Source organism: Chaetodon auriga, chromosome 12, assembly GCF_051107435.1.
Source record: "Chaetodon auriga isolate fChaAug3 chromosome 12, fChaAug3.hap1, whole genome shotgun sequence".
NCBI lineage: Eukaryota > Metazoa > Chordata > Actinopteri > Chaetodontiformes > Chaetodontidae > Chaetodon > Chaetodon auriga.
Window position 1 is genome coordinate 24,190,803 of NC_135085.1, and position 11,384 is coordinate 24,202,186.

An 11,384-nucleotide genomic window follows, 5' to 3' on the forward strand; every position below is an offset into this window, starting at 1 on the left:
TGATTAACCTGCAGTGACTTTGTCCACGTGGGAGTCTCATATCAATCCCTGCAAGGCAAAAAACTGGGTGTGCTCTCGAGGCTCATATGAGAACGTGACTTAAAGGTGTGTTTCCTGTTGCTGCTGCTGATAGTTTTGTGACAATCATCAGTTTTATATGTAGATCCAGAGTCCCGAAGCTGCTTAAGACCTTTGACCTTTGTGTTTTTAGGTGGGATGTAAAGCCAGTCTGGTGTTTTTCCAGTACTCCATCATGGCCAACATCTTCTGGCTGCTGGTGGAGGGTCTGTACCTCTGCACTCTGCTCGTCGTCATCTTCTCGGAGAACAGGCGCTTTGTCGTCTACATGCTCATCGGCTGGGGTAGGCTGGCCTGCACTTCAGCTTTTATTTAATCTGAAGTCCGGCATCTTCTGGAATTAAGAACTGACTGAGAGGTTTAAAGCACCATTAATCGTCGTATTTTGTGGTGTCAAAAGTGTTCTTACTCGCACAGAATCACCGCTCAGCTCTGCCGCTCAGCCTCTTTCAGCTTATGGTTTGTGTCGCTCTGGTTCAGTCTCAGCGCTCCTGTCAGTGTTTCAGACTTTCCAGCAGCGGCTTGAAGCTGTTTGCAGCAAACAAGCTCTGATAAACCAACTGCAGACTGGCTGATCAGACAGGAGACTGACACAGTTAGAGAGCCGCTGAGGAAGTGGAACATCGAGCAGCTGAGGAGCCGGTTTCCTTCTCAAGAGTGAGAGGAGACCGAAGAAGGAGAGTGGATAAGATAAGATAAGATAAGATAAGATAAGATAAGACAAGATAAGACAAGATAAGATAAGACAAGATAAGATAAGATAAGTCGTTACAGCCAGCAAGTATTAAAAAGGCAAAACCAAAAGAGTGGCACAGAAGGATCAGGGTAAAAAGTATTCAGGATATAAAAAATTAACTGTGTACATGTACACTATGCACAGATTATAAAAATACTATTGTCAATATTCTTTTGAGAAAACTGCCAATGTCTCATGTTGTATCGCACTTGAGAAAAACATGAAAGACATCTGAAGAAACATTGAATTTCACGAGTCTGCGTATGTGCACATGAGTACAGTTCATTAAAGATATGGATAATAAATCCAGTGTTATTACCAGTAGATGTACTGGTATTACACCATATTGCTGCTGCATGTCTGCTGGATGTGCAAATAGGCCAATGTTGGGCTTATCAGCTTATTGTGGTTTACTGCCCTCTAGTGGCCAAAGTTTGAACAATGCAGCTTTAAACAATTACTTTAATTGTCAATAATTCATTTGTCAATAATTTATACTTAATTATACAATAATAATACTGTGTTAGTAGTGTAAAATACATAAAAATACCTACGTTATGTCAGCGCTTTCCTCGTGACATTTTGCAGGAATCCCCACCGTGTTCATCGTCGCGTGGGTGATGGCGAGGATTTACCTGGAGGACACGGGGTGAGTGCCGCCAACCAATCACGGACCATCACTGAAATGAGATTCAGATTTGGCATTTGTGTTCATGGCACAGTTGTGTGACAGGAATCTGCATACCGTAATCTGCATACCGTAATTGTGTAATGTAAATGTGTAATTTGTTTTGAGCCAAGGGGATATATGAACGTACGATGTGCGCTCTTTGGATTTGTTTATTATTTCCTCCTTTATTACGTGATGGGAGATCAGGAATTTCAATCACATCAGAGAGTGGCACGCATTGATATTCAGTGGGACTGCATCTATTATTTCATTAGTCCACAAATGACATCTTATTGATTCGATTCTGTCAGCAGGTGACCATGTGGGAATGTGGCTCAGTTTCCAGAATAATAAGACAAATATCCCACATGTCAAAGTGCACTTCATCATCATTACGAGCCCGCTGCCACAGATATGCTCGGCTTATGTTGCATGTTATTACGGCTGACACTGCGGCTCATTATTGAGCGAGTTGTACTGAGTGGGCGCGTTGTTAAAAAGACATGAAACAACTCTGCAACAACAATTACAGAACAGCAGTCTGATAACAAAGGACAGCGAGGAGACAGCTCCACACTGCAAGCAGACTGTGTGGAGAATGATAATGAAGCCTGAGGGTGGAAGTAGCGTAACAAAATAATCTTACTAACTTGCTCTGGAGCTCAAAACCACTTGATAAAAGACATGTGGTGCAGTTAAAAGCTCGATGAAGAGCTGGACCTTGACATGACAGGAGACTGGTGCGTCTGTCATGAAGCGGATGCTCGGAGATTATCATGTCAAGAGAAGCTAATTAAAGTGGTTCAGCCCACCGATAATGACGCCTGTCATTTTCCGGGATTACATACTCCATCTGATCTGGTGATATCTTGGGATCCTCAAAGAAAACCTGCAGGTCTTGGCTCAGGAGGCCTGGTTAAGTGGCTCGGACTTGCCCTGAAGGACATGAGACTGGACTTAAAAAGCCTGATTCAACCTTGCAAACTGGTTTTTAACACCAAGAGTCGTAGCAGCATCACTCTGCTTCTGCTTCTAACCATCCACACTTTTCCCGATGTGTGTTTTTAACTATCATGTGCACCCTAAGAGATACTCATTGGTTATTTGTGTTACCTTCAGATGCTGGGAGACAAATGACAACCCCATACCCAACTTGGTGATCAATGGACCAATCATGTTCTGTATCATGGTAGGTTGAGGTTGGCCACATACTGTTTGTCTGCAGGTGTTTTAACGTGCTTGTTGGTTCAAAAATGTCCTCACAAGTTGTTGATTCCTGTAGAAGCGAAGGAGCAGCATCATTTCTTGCACTGCTGGGCAGAGCTAGTTAGCCTCGTACAGTGACGGAGGATGAAGGATACAGAACTGACTGCTCATGCAACAAGACAGCGTTTCATGGTGCAGCCTTTGAGAGAGCGGGGGTGAAGTGAAGCCCGGCTGCTCGACCGGCATCAGCTAGCTAATTTTATCGGCTCATACAAGAGCGAGAGAGTGTAAAAAGTGTGTTTTTCTCCTCTCATGTAAGCTGCTGATGTAACACAGGCTAAAGCTAGCCCACTGAAGTTCGCTGTTGTTTTTGAAAGTTCGAAAGAAGCCACGTCTCTCCACGTCTTCAGAGACTGATTATCTCTTCCTACTGCCCAGCACTTTGGCATGTGAAAAAAAAAAAAGGCTGACAGACTTGCCATGGCATAGCTGTGCTAATTGCTAAGATATAATTGGACAATTCACTGGATGGAGCGCTCGCTCGCTCGCTGGCTGCTTTTCATTCATAGCTTTGTGTGGGTGGAAAAATGTCAAACACGGTAAAATAAAATGAGGTTTTCTGACTCTCTTCAGGCGTTCTGATGTTTCTGTTATTTCCTTCCTGTCTCCAAGGTGAACTCTCTCCTGTTCATCAGCATCATTCGAATCCTGGTTAAAAAGCTGAGGTGTCCTGACGTCGGTGGCAACGACCAATCACAGTACAGGTATCTCACCTGGGGCACAGATTTGATGCTCTTCCAAAGGTGTGAACGGCTGCACAGAGGTGGAAATCTGATCTCTGTACACTCAGATATGTGCTAAAAACCTGTTTTTTCAAGTTTTAATAGAAGGGGACAGATTGTGTCGACATTTATATGTCATTAAGCGAATGGTACAACTGCTCAGTCAGTGTCAGCGACTGTGGATAAAGGAGTCAGCTAAATGCCTCAAAATATAAAAAACAGATAATCTGAGACGCCCAGAACATTTTTATTCCCTCTGTGTTTGCTGTCTGCAGAGATAAGACTGGGGCTAACGCTCATGCAACAAGACAGCGTTTCATGATGCAGCCTTTGTGAAATGGAGAGTGGGGGGGGGGGGGTGAACCCTCTATAGAGTGTCTGTTTGAGTCTTGGCCCAGTCGGAGGCAGTCTGTTTAATCTTCAGGCAGTTTTACCCTCCGGGGAAATCGGAGCTGTGCTGAGCTGTCAGGTGTTCTTGTGTCCTGTGGATTCAGAGGTGAAGAAAAACCTGGATGTGCCCGGTTCGTTCCAGAGTCTCCCGTTAGTGTGCGTGAATATTCAATGTCAGCGCTCTGTGGTTCAGGGTCTGATACCGGAGGAAGGATTTGGCCGTCTTTTGTGGGAGTTGTAGGGGTGATACAATACCACATGAGTAGTTTTATGACATAAATGCAGTGCAAATGTATTCAGCTTTCCAAAACCTTTTTCCCGCTTTCCCACAGCCGTGCAGATGGTTTTGCGGCTCCACTTGGCTCCATGAGGAGGTCCAAATTCTGCTCCCGATCGTGTGATATTCCGTTCTATGGGTGTGTGCATCAATATATTATGCCCAGGTGGACTCTGAACATGCGATGCATCATAATCATCTCTGGAGAAACATGTTTTTGAGTCGGATGGGGAGTTTGAACTGTGAAGTGCAGGAAAGTTGAGCTGCTCTTTTCGACCGAGTCGTCAGACGTGGAGCACCATGCCGGCGTTGAGGTTTTTAAAGTTTATCCACGTCGGATTCAGAGGTTTTCCACAGCTTGGATTTTGGGTTGTGAGGTTTATTTGCGGTCGTCACAGCATTGACTAACGGTGAACCTGAATGACCCGCACAACTCGCTGTCAGGAGTTCTCCCACAGAACCCTCTCTGTGATACTGACGAGTGTTGACAGTGAGGACCGTGGATCAGCAGCGCAGCTTCGTTATCCATGTGGAAATGTTGCTAAGTGAGGAGTCGGGGTTTGTCTGACATTGGATGCAGGTTCCAGGCAATCTGTCATTAGTATCAGTGATGTCCAAGTAATCACACAAGGGCAGCGATCTGCAGGTCTGAAGTCAGTCACAGTCCATCTGTGCAGGCACCGATGAATCGAGTTTCGATGCTTCCATTTCCCCCTTTTTGACAAGAGAGTCTTAACTAAAGGCCTTTTTCTGAGATTTTAACTGCATTCCTACAACTAAGACACAGATAAAGCCTCAGATTAAAGCTTGTGAAGGTGCATGGCACAAACTCACCCTTTAGAGCGACGTGCTGCTCTAAAGGGTCTGATGCTGTCATACAACAGAAATAAAAACACTACATCTGCTTCAAAACTGTGCATCAAGTAACAGTTTCCTCCTGTTTGTCACTCAGGAGGTTGGCCAAATCCACTCTCCTGCTGATCCCGCTGTTCGGGATCCACTATGTGGTCTTCGTTTTTCTCAACGAATCCATCGCAGAGCATTATAGGATATTCTTCGACCTGGCCCTCGGATCTTTCCAGGTGCTGTATTATCAGTCCCTCCTCCCACACCTCTGTGACTGCATGTTATTGTCCTGAACCATCCTTCATGAATGAAAGTGTTTTAAGATCTCTGTGTTGCCTTTCCAGGGTCTTGTGGTGGCCATTCTGTACTGTTTCCTGAACAGTGAGGTAAGCTTGCATTAAATGAAATGACAGTAAAGTGTTCAGTAATATTAATGAGAAGTAAACACACGAGCAGGACTGAGTGTGGAGCCTCCAAACAACATCCATTTGCATAAAGCACAATTTTCAGTATTTGATTTTGGAGAGGCCAAAAATAATTTGATATAGCAAAAGTAGTGATAACTATATAATTAGAATATCCCGTTAAATGTGTCTGCGTTCAGCTGATAACACGCTTATTTAAAAATACGCAGCTTAATTTCAACGTGGTCTTAAGTGGAAACATTTGATAAGCAGTAAATTATGTTGCCAATTTCTCTGTTTGGAGCTAAAATGTGAGTGTGTCCTAATTTCATCATTAGTAAACATATTTTGAATTTTGAAGCAGCTCATGCTGAAAAAGCTTCCTGGCTTTACTTTAAACTCCTAAATCATCCTCATGTGTTGCAAACAGGTGCAACACAGGTGCACCAGCCTCAAGAGGCCATTGGAGGAACTGCAGTTGTTGCCACTTGTGTTGCGGTGGCTTCATTTTTCAGCGCTGGAGGTTTCTGCTCGGCCTGTTTAGGGCAGGTGTGAACATGCGTCCTGGTCGATTCCATCACAAGCGGACAGCGTCAGATCACATTACAATGCATCTCCACACGCATCTCGAGGAAAACGCTTGTGATCGAATCTCACATGCAGCTTGTTGTGCTTTTAACAGGCGGTCCAGCGGCAACATGTGCTGAATTTACAAGAAACCCCAAATAATTAAGAGTTTGTCTCATGCAGCGTTTCACAAAGTTTATTAAGTGTCTCATAACGCAACAGCTCAAAACTGCACAATTTTTTAAGGGAGTCTGGGGATACTGACTGTGTGTTCGGAAATATTTGCTGCATTTGCATTACAGTGAACCACATCGACATCGTGTTTCATGTGTAGGGTACTCAGCTGAGTAGGTGGTCCTTCAGTGTGGCCATTCACACACACGCTGCTAAAAGAATGCGAGCCTATGTATCGCAGAGCACATTCAGAGTGACTGGATCTCAACATGTCCGCCTGTGACTGGATCACCCAGGACGCATGTTGATACCAGGCGTAAACAAGTCACTGTTTCATCATGAGGCGTTACAACCAATGCAGTTCCACAGTTGGCCAATAGATGTCAGAATTCGACAGATTCATAATTGTATTTTAAACCATTTTCAGCACATTTGCAGGTAAACGGGCGGTTCTGTGTTTTGGAAAGGTTTGTTCAGCAGCTAAAGTTTGATTCACGGTTTGTAACATTTTTAAAAAATTAGGTTTAATCTCATTTTGCAGGTTCAAGTTGAGCTAAAGAGAAAGTGGCGGAGTATGTGTCTGAACTGCCACCTGAGCAGAGATCACCACCTCAACAGCACCTTCGCCTCCAGGAACAGCTCAGAGCACATGGGGCAGTTTCACCGCAACTCCCGCACCCAGTCCATCCTGCAGTCAGAGACCACCGTGCTGTGAGGACCCGAGCGATCCTTCAAGGAAACGAAACACAGTCTCCAGGTTGGCCTGGGTCGAATAGTTTTACAAAATGATTTTAACACACAGTTGAGGTGAAGTACCACATGGGTGGGACCTGCACGTCATTTCAGAGCCCATTTTGGTTTTAGCTTTACGGATCTTGTTGGCTTGTGCATGGTAAATGCATCAGCTGAACATTTCTAAAGTAATATGTGTAAGAGAAACACTGCTTTGCTTCTCCTCAATGCTGACGGAGCCGCAGGCTTTAGATTGGAATCGAGCTGCAGCCGTGACGCCGCCGCGTCGGAGCCGTGATACTGTGACGATGTGCGGTTGATGGAAGTGAAAAGTTGATGAGAGAAATTCATACTTGCTATATTCACCACGTACGCTGACTACAATGACAGCAGCAGTCATGTCAACAAATGCCCCCAAACAGGTGACACAGCCCTCTCGTGGTCGCGTCGGGAGCAAAGGACGACGACGTTCCCTAAGCCAAGCAGTTTTTGTGCCTAAACCTAACCAAACCTTAAACACAGAGGCATCGGATCAGAAAACGATTGTATTTGTCAAACGGTGATTTGTAATCGCTTTGGAAGACACTGACAGTCGTGGTCTAAGATCAGAAAACATGTCGTTCCAGAGGATACGTGACGTATTACATCTATTAATTTGAAGGAGGCGAAAAGATGAGCTGGATTACTTGCAGCAGGTTTTCAGATCTCGTTATGTGAAGGTAAAAGTTCTGATTGCGGCTAAGAAGCAGCAGTATTTTGTCCTATAGGTATGCAGGAAAAGGTGACGACTTTGAGGTATTCTGTGGTCCATGGCGCCCACGCCCACCCATCTGATACTTGAAGCTCACTTTGACCCAGGTCAGCTCACGAGCTGGCTGTCTGGACCACAGGGTTGTTTTCTACCCGAACTGTTCCGACAGACTGCGTCGTTTTTAATGTACATTTAATGAACTGCTGTCATGCAGAAGTGGTGTGCATGCTCCGAACCCTTTATCTGTGCTATGATGGTTTGACACTGGTATAATGAAACAGCGCCGGTGCTCAGACTGAAGATGTCATGTCATTAAAAGGGAAGCTTCACAGCGTGTCCACCGGGAACTTCTGTTGAGATTGGTGGCGTGAACACCTGACACTTGATTTTCTGTCAAGCTCAACAACAAGCACAGTCATCATATCCAGTTTTACGCAGCCTGGGAGCCTCAGGCTGCGAGAGGATTGTTGTATTTGATGTGCAATTTGAGCCAGACTGATGTTTCAGTGGGAAGCCAGTGAGGGATCGCATCCCACAGAGGTGTGTGCTGATCTGTGCACACACAATAATGAAGCAAATTCATCCAATCAGAGTCTGGAAACAGGAGGTTTGCTGTTAACTGGAACCCACACTTCGCTCCTGCAGGATTTCCATCCACTCCCACCTGCTCATGTAGAGATTTTGATCACTCCCACCCACACCGCTGTTTTCTGCTGAAAATCCTCTCTGCCCCATCCCACAGGGAGCATAAGACCCACAAAAACCATCAAGGAATGTTTTTAATCTGAAGAAATGCAAATTCTCCAGATGTGGTTCAGTCAGCCAAACCTTAAAGACCTGAACGGAAACAAACATTAAAACTGAATTTAAATAGCCAACAAGTTGAAGAGATGGAAAGAAGGCGAGTGGGCAGGTGGCGAGAAACCGGCACACGTCAGTGAAATCTGATGGAAGTTAAGCCCTTGAGCAAGGCAAGAGCGGATGACTCTTTGGTGTAAATAGCGCCACCATGTGGCCGTTTAACTCCACTTTTTAATCATAAGCAGAGGTTTTGTGCTATGGCAGTCTTCTTAACAGCGCTGTATGATTACAGGTTTTACATCCCTGATATTAGAGAGCAGCTTAACTCTTCTGTCACCTCCACTGTTGAACTCTTACCTTGCTGCAGTGATGTAGGCGTGTCCTCAAGCCTACGCCAGCGCACCGTGTCAGGTGTGGTTACAGGTGCAACAGAGCATCACCCATCGGTGGAGCTGGGTGTGGTCACAGGTGTCTTCACAGCAGCTTCATGTTGTTGAATAAGAAGCTTCAGGTCATCTGTTGACGGTCACCAGTGGCAGCAGAAGTACCAGGCGGACACCTAAAAAGAATAATAACTTCTTCTTAATGGGAATAATATTAGTTTCATCCATGCAGCTCATGTGCTGCAGCAGTTGCATGATATTCTCAGTGTTTTTGCCTTTTTCATTGCTGTTGGCTGTTAACGTGTCATTTTCTTGTAGATTCTAATGTAAATTTTGTCAAGAGAAAACGAGAAAAAAGGAACAGCTTGCTCTGTGCAGCGTGCTATATTTGTCTTTTACCTGTTGTAGTTAAATGTCGCCAAGAGTCAAAAAACTCTGGTGGCACTTGACTGAAGGCATACAGAAGTTACTCTGATTCTTCTGATTGTAAAACAAGACTCCCACCTGTTAAGATCTTTAGTGAAGAAGTGCCATAGTTTCTTTAATTTGTCCTTAATTCCCACTTTGATCTTTTTGCCCTCTAATCTAGATTGACTGAGAGCCAGAGTCCACTGTGCCTTAAAAGATATTACGAAACACAGCTCTGGACCAAATGCACATTTAGATTTGTTTTCAGTTGTTGTCAGTCAGGGAAGCAAAATAAAGGTCGTTGTTGTTTCCATTCATGCAGACTGAGAGTAACAGAGGGCCTCAGACTGACCCTTGTGGAACTCCACATTTCAGATGAGCCGCAGAAGAACTTAAAACATACCCTTAAGTTTCCGTTTCAAGGCCTGAAATTTGCATGTGCTTCCCATCATCGTGACTGTCAGTTATTTAAGGTGGAAAACTGTAATTTTGGCAGCAGGGTTGGAGCTTATGTGGAGAAGAAGTGAAACAAGAAAACAATTAAGCAAACATTTGCCGAAAAATGGTCCTCTTTAATCCTCTTAATGCAATTTTTATGTGGAGGATGTGAAGGTAAGGTGTGAAAATATACACCAGAAAAGCTTAATCTCGTCTGATATTTAGTTTTTGGAAGCAATTTCCATATTTGTCATAGATATTGAATTAATGTAGAGCTGCAGCTCGCAATTATTTCCATTAACAGTTAATGGGCTGATCGTTTGGTCTGTTGAATTTCAGAAAATTGTGAAAATACTGATATACTGAGCGCAAACCGTCACCTTCAAAGAGTTCATTTCAAAACCCCAAAGGTGTTCAGTTCAGTCCAAAAGAAGACCTTAGACATCAGTAAACATGCACATTTTAGGAGCTCTTTAAAACAAACCCTGTCAGACATGTCAAGGCAAACAAACAAATGCATTCATTTGTAAGAAAATACCAACGGAAGTAAAAAAAAAAAAAAAAAAAGATGAGGTTACACAAATATCAAAGATTTTATCAAAGATATTATGCAAATATCAAAGATCACCATCCAAAACAGCTGTATGCCTTCAGAGAAGTGTTACCAAACATATCACAAACAGGACGTCGCCATGTTACCCAGTGTGCCAGAACACATCGACGCACACACAAAACACTGAAGACCACACACCGCACACACTTTGGTGTTGGTTTGTCGAGCGACATCGTGTTTAACGTTGACTGACGTGATGCCGAGTATCATGTCTTTATTCAGCACGTGCATTTGTATAGAGACGCCATGAATGTCGTGCAGAGGATGATCGGTGAGGGCGATCTTTGTGGGCGCTGCACTGTGAGAATGTAACTCTTTTATACTGTTTGTGCTTTCAGGAGCCCGTCCTGCTTAATCGAAGGCGATGTGATTTCTGGCCAACAAAGGCCCTCACTCTTCAAATTAAAGCCTCCCGTTGGGGCCTTGCTGCCTGATCATTTGGGCTGGCTTCTAAAAATACTCCCCTGTATTTGTATTGACCAAACACAGAACATCGCATCAGCCCGTCCAAGCAAACAGTGCCTGCTTCAGAGCGAACGCCACCTTCACCTCATGTGGGATTCCCGTGTGTATGACTGTCAAGGGCTCACAGCTCGGACTATCTGACTTCCTGCTGTTCTGTTGTTTACATCCCAAATGTACAGAGATGATGTCCACCAGATGTGTGTGTCACGTCTTCAAGCAGCCTGTCCTTCAGCCGCCACATTTCATTTTAGCTATTTTGTCACCATTTTTGCCGTTTTACAAGAATGTTTGCAGCTGATTTCTGATCGATGCGGCTTTAATAACTCTCTGCGCACCTGAATATGTGACGGGTGCGGTGGAGGACGATGAAAATATCCTGCACACCGTTTAGTTCAGGCGGTGCAGCATCTCCTGCACGGGGTAATATAACCAAGCTAATATACTATTTGCTGCCCAAAAACTCTACCAATGGATGTTAGCAGAATTGAGGTAACTGCAGCACTTTTTCGTAGCAGGTGTAAGTGCACAGTCCTGCAGATCGGACGTGAGTGTAGCCAAACGCTGACCACATGTTAATACCAAGTGGAAATGGGAGCTCCTGCCTTGCTACATACAGGACACATTTCTTTCTGTGTTTGCACTGGTGAGTCGTCCGATATGTAA

General features: G+C 44.4%; 1 protein-coding gene across 1 annotated transcript in view; it reads left to right on the forward strand.

The window, feature by feature from the left end:
* The window catches only part of LOC143329871 (vasoactive intestinal polypeptide receptor 2-like), a 51,438-nt gene extending 41,251 nt beyond the window's left edge, over positions 1-10,187 (forward strand). Inside the window, exons 7-13 of the mRNA XM_076745994.1 lie at positions 212-362; positions 1,403-1,463; positions 2,604-2,673; positions 3,363-3,454; positions 5,092-5,221; positions 5,330-5,371; positions 6,672-10,187. Of these exons, the coding sequence (XP_076602109.1) occupies positions 212-362; positions 1,403-1,463; positions 2,604-2,673; positions 3,363-3,454; positions 5,092-5,221; positions 5,330-5,371; positions 6,672-6,845 (720 nt within the window). The 3' untranslated portion in view covers positions 6,846-10,187. The remainder of the gene's footprint in view (positions 1-211; positions 363-1,402; positions 1,464-2,603; positions 2,674-3,362; positions 3,455-5,091; positions 5,222-5,329; positions 5,372-6,671) is intronic.
* The last annotated feature ends 1,197 nt before the right edge of the window (positions 10,188-11,384 follow it).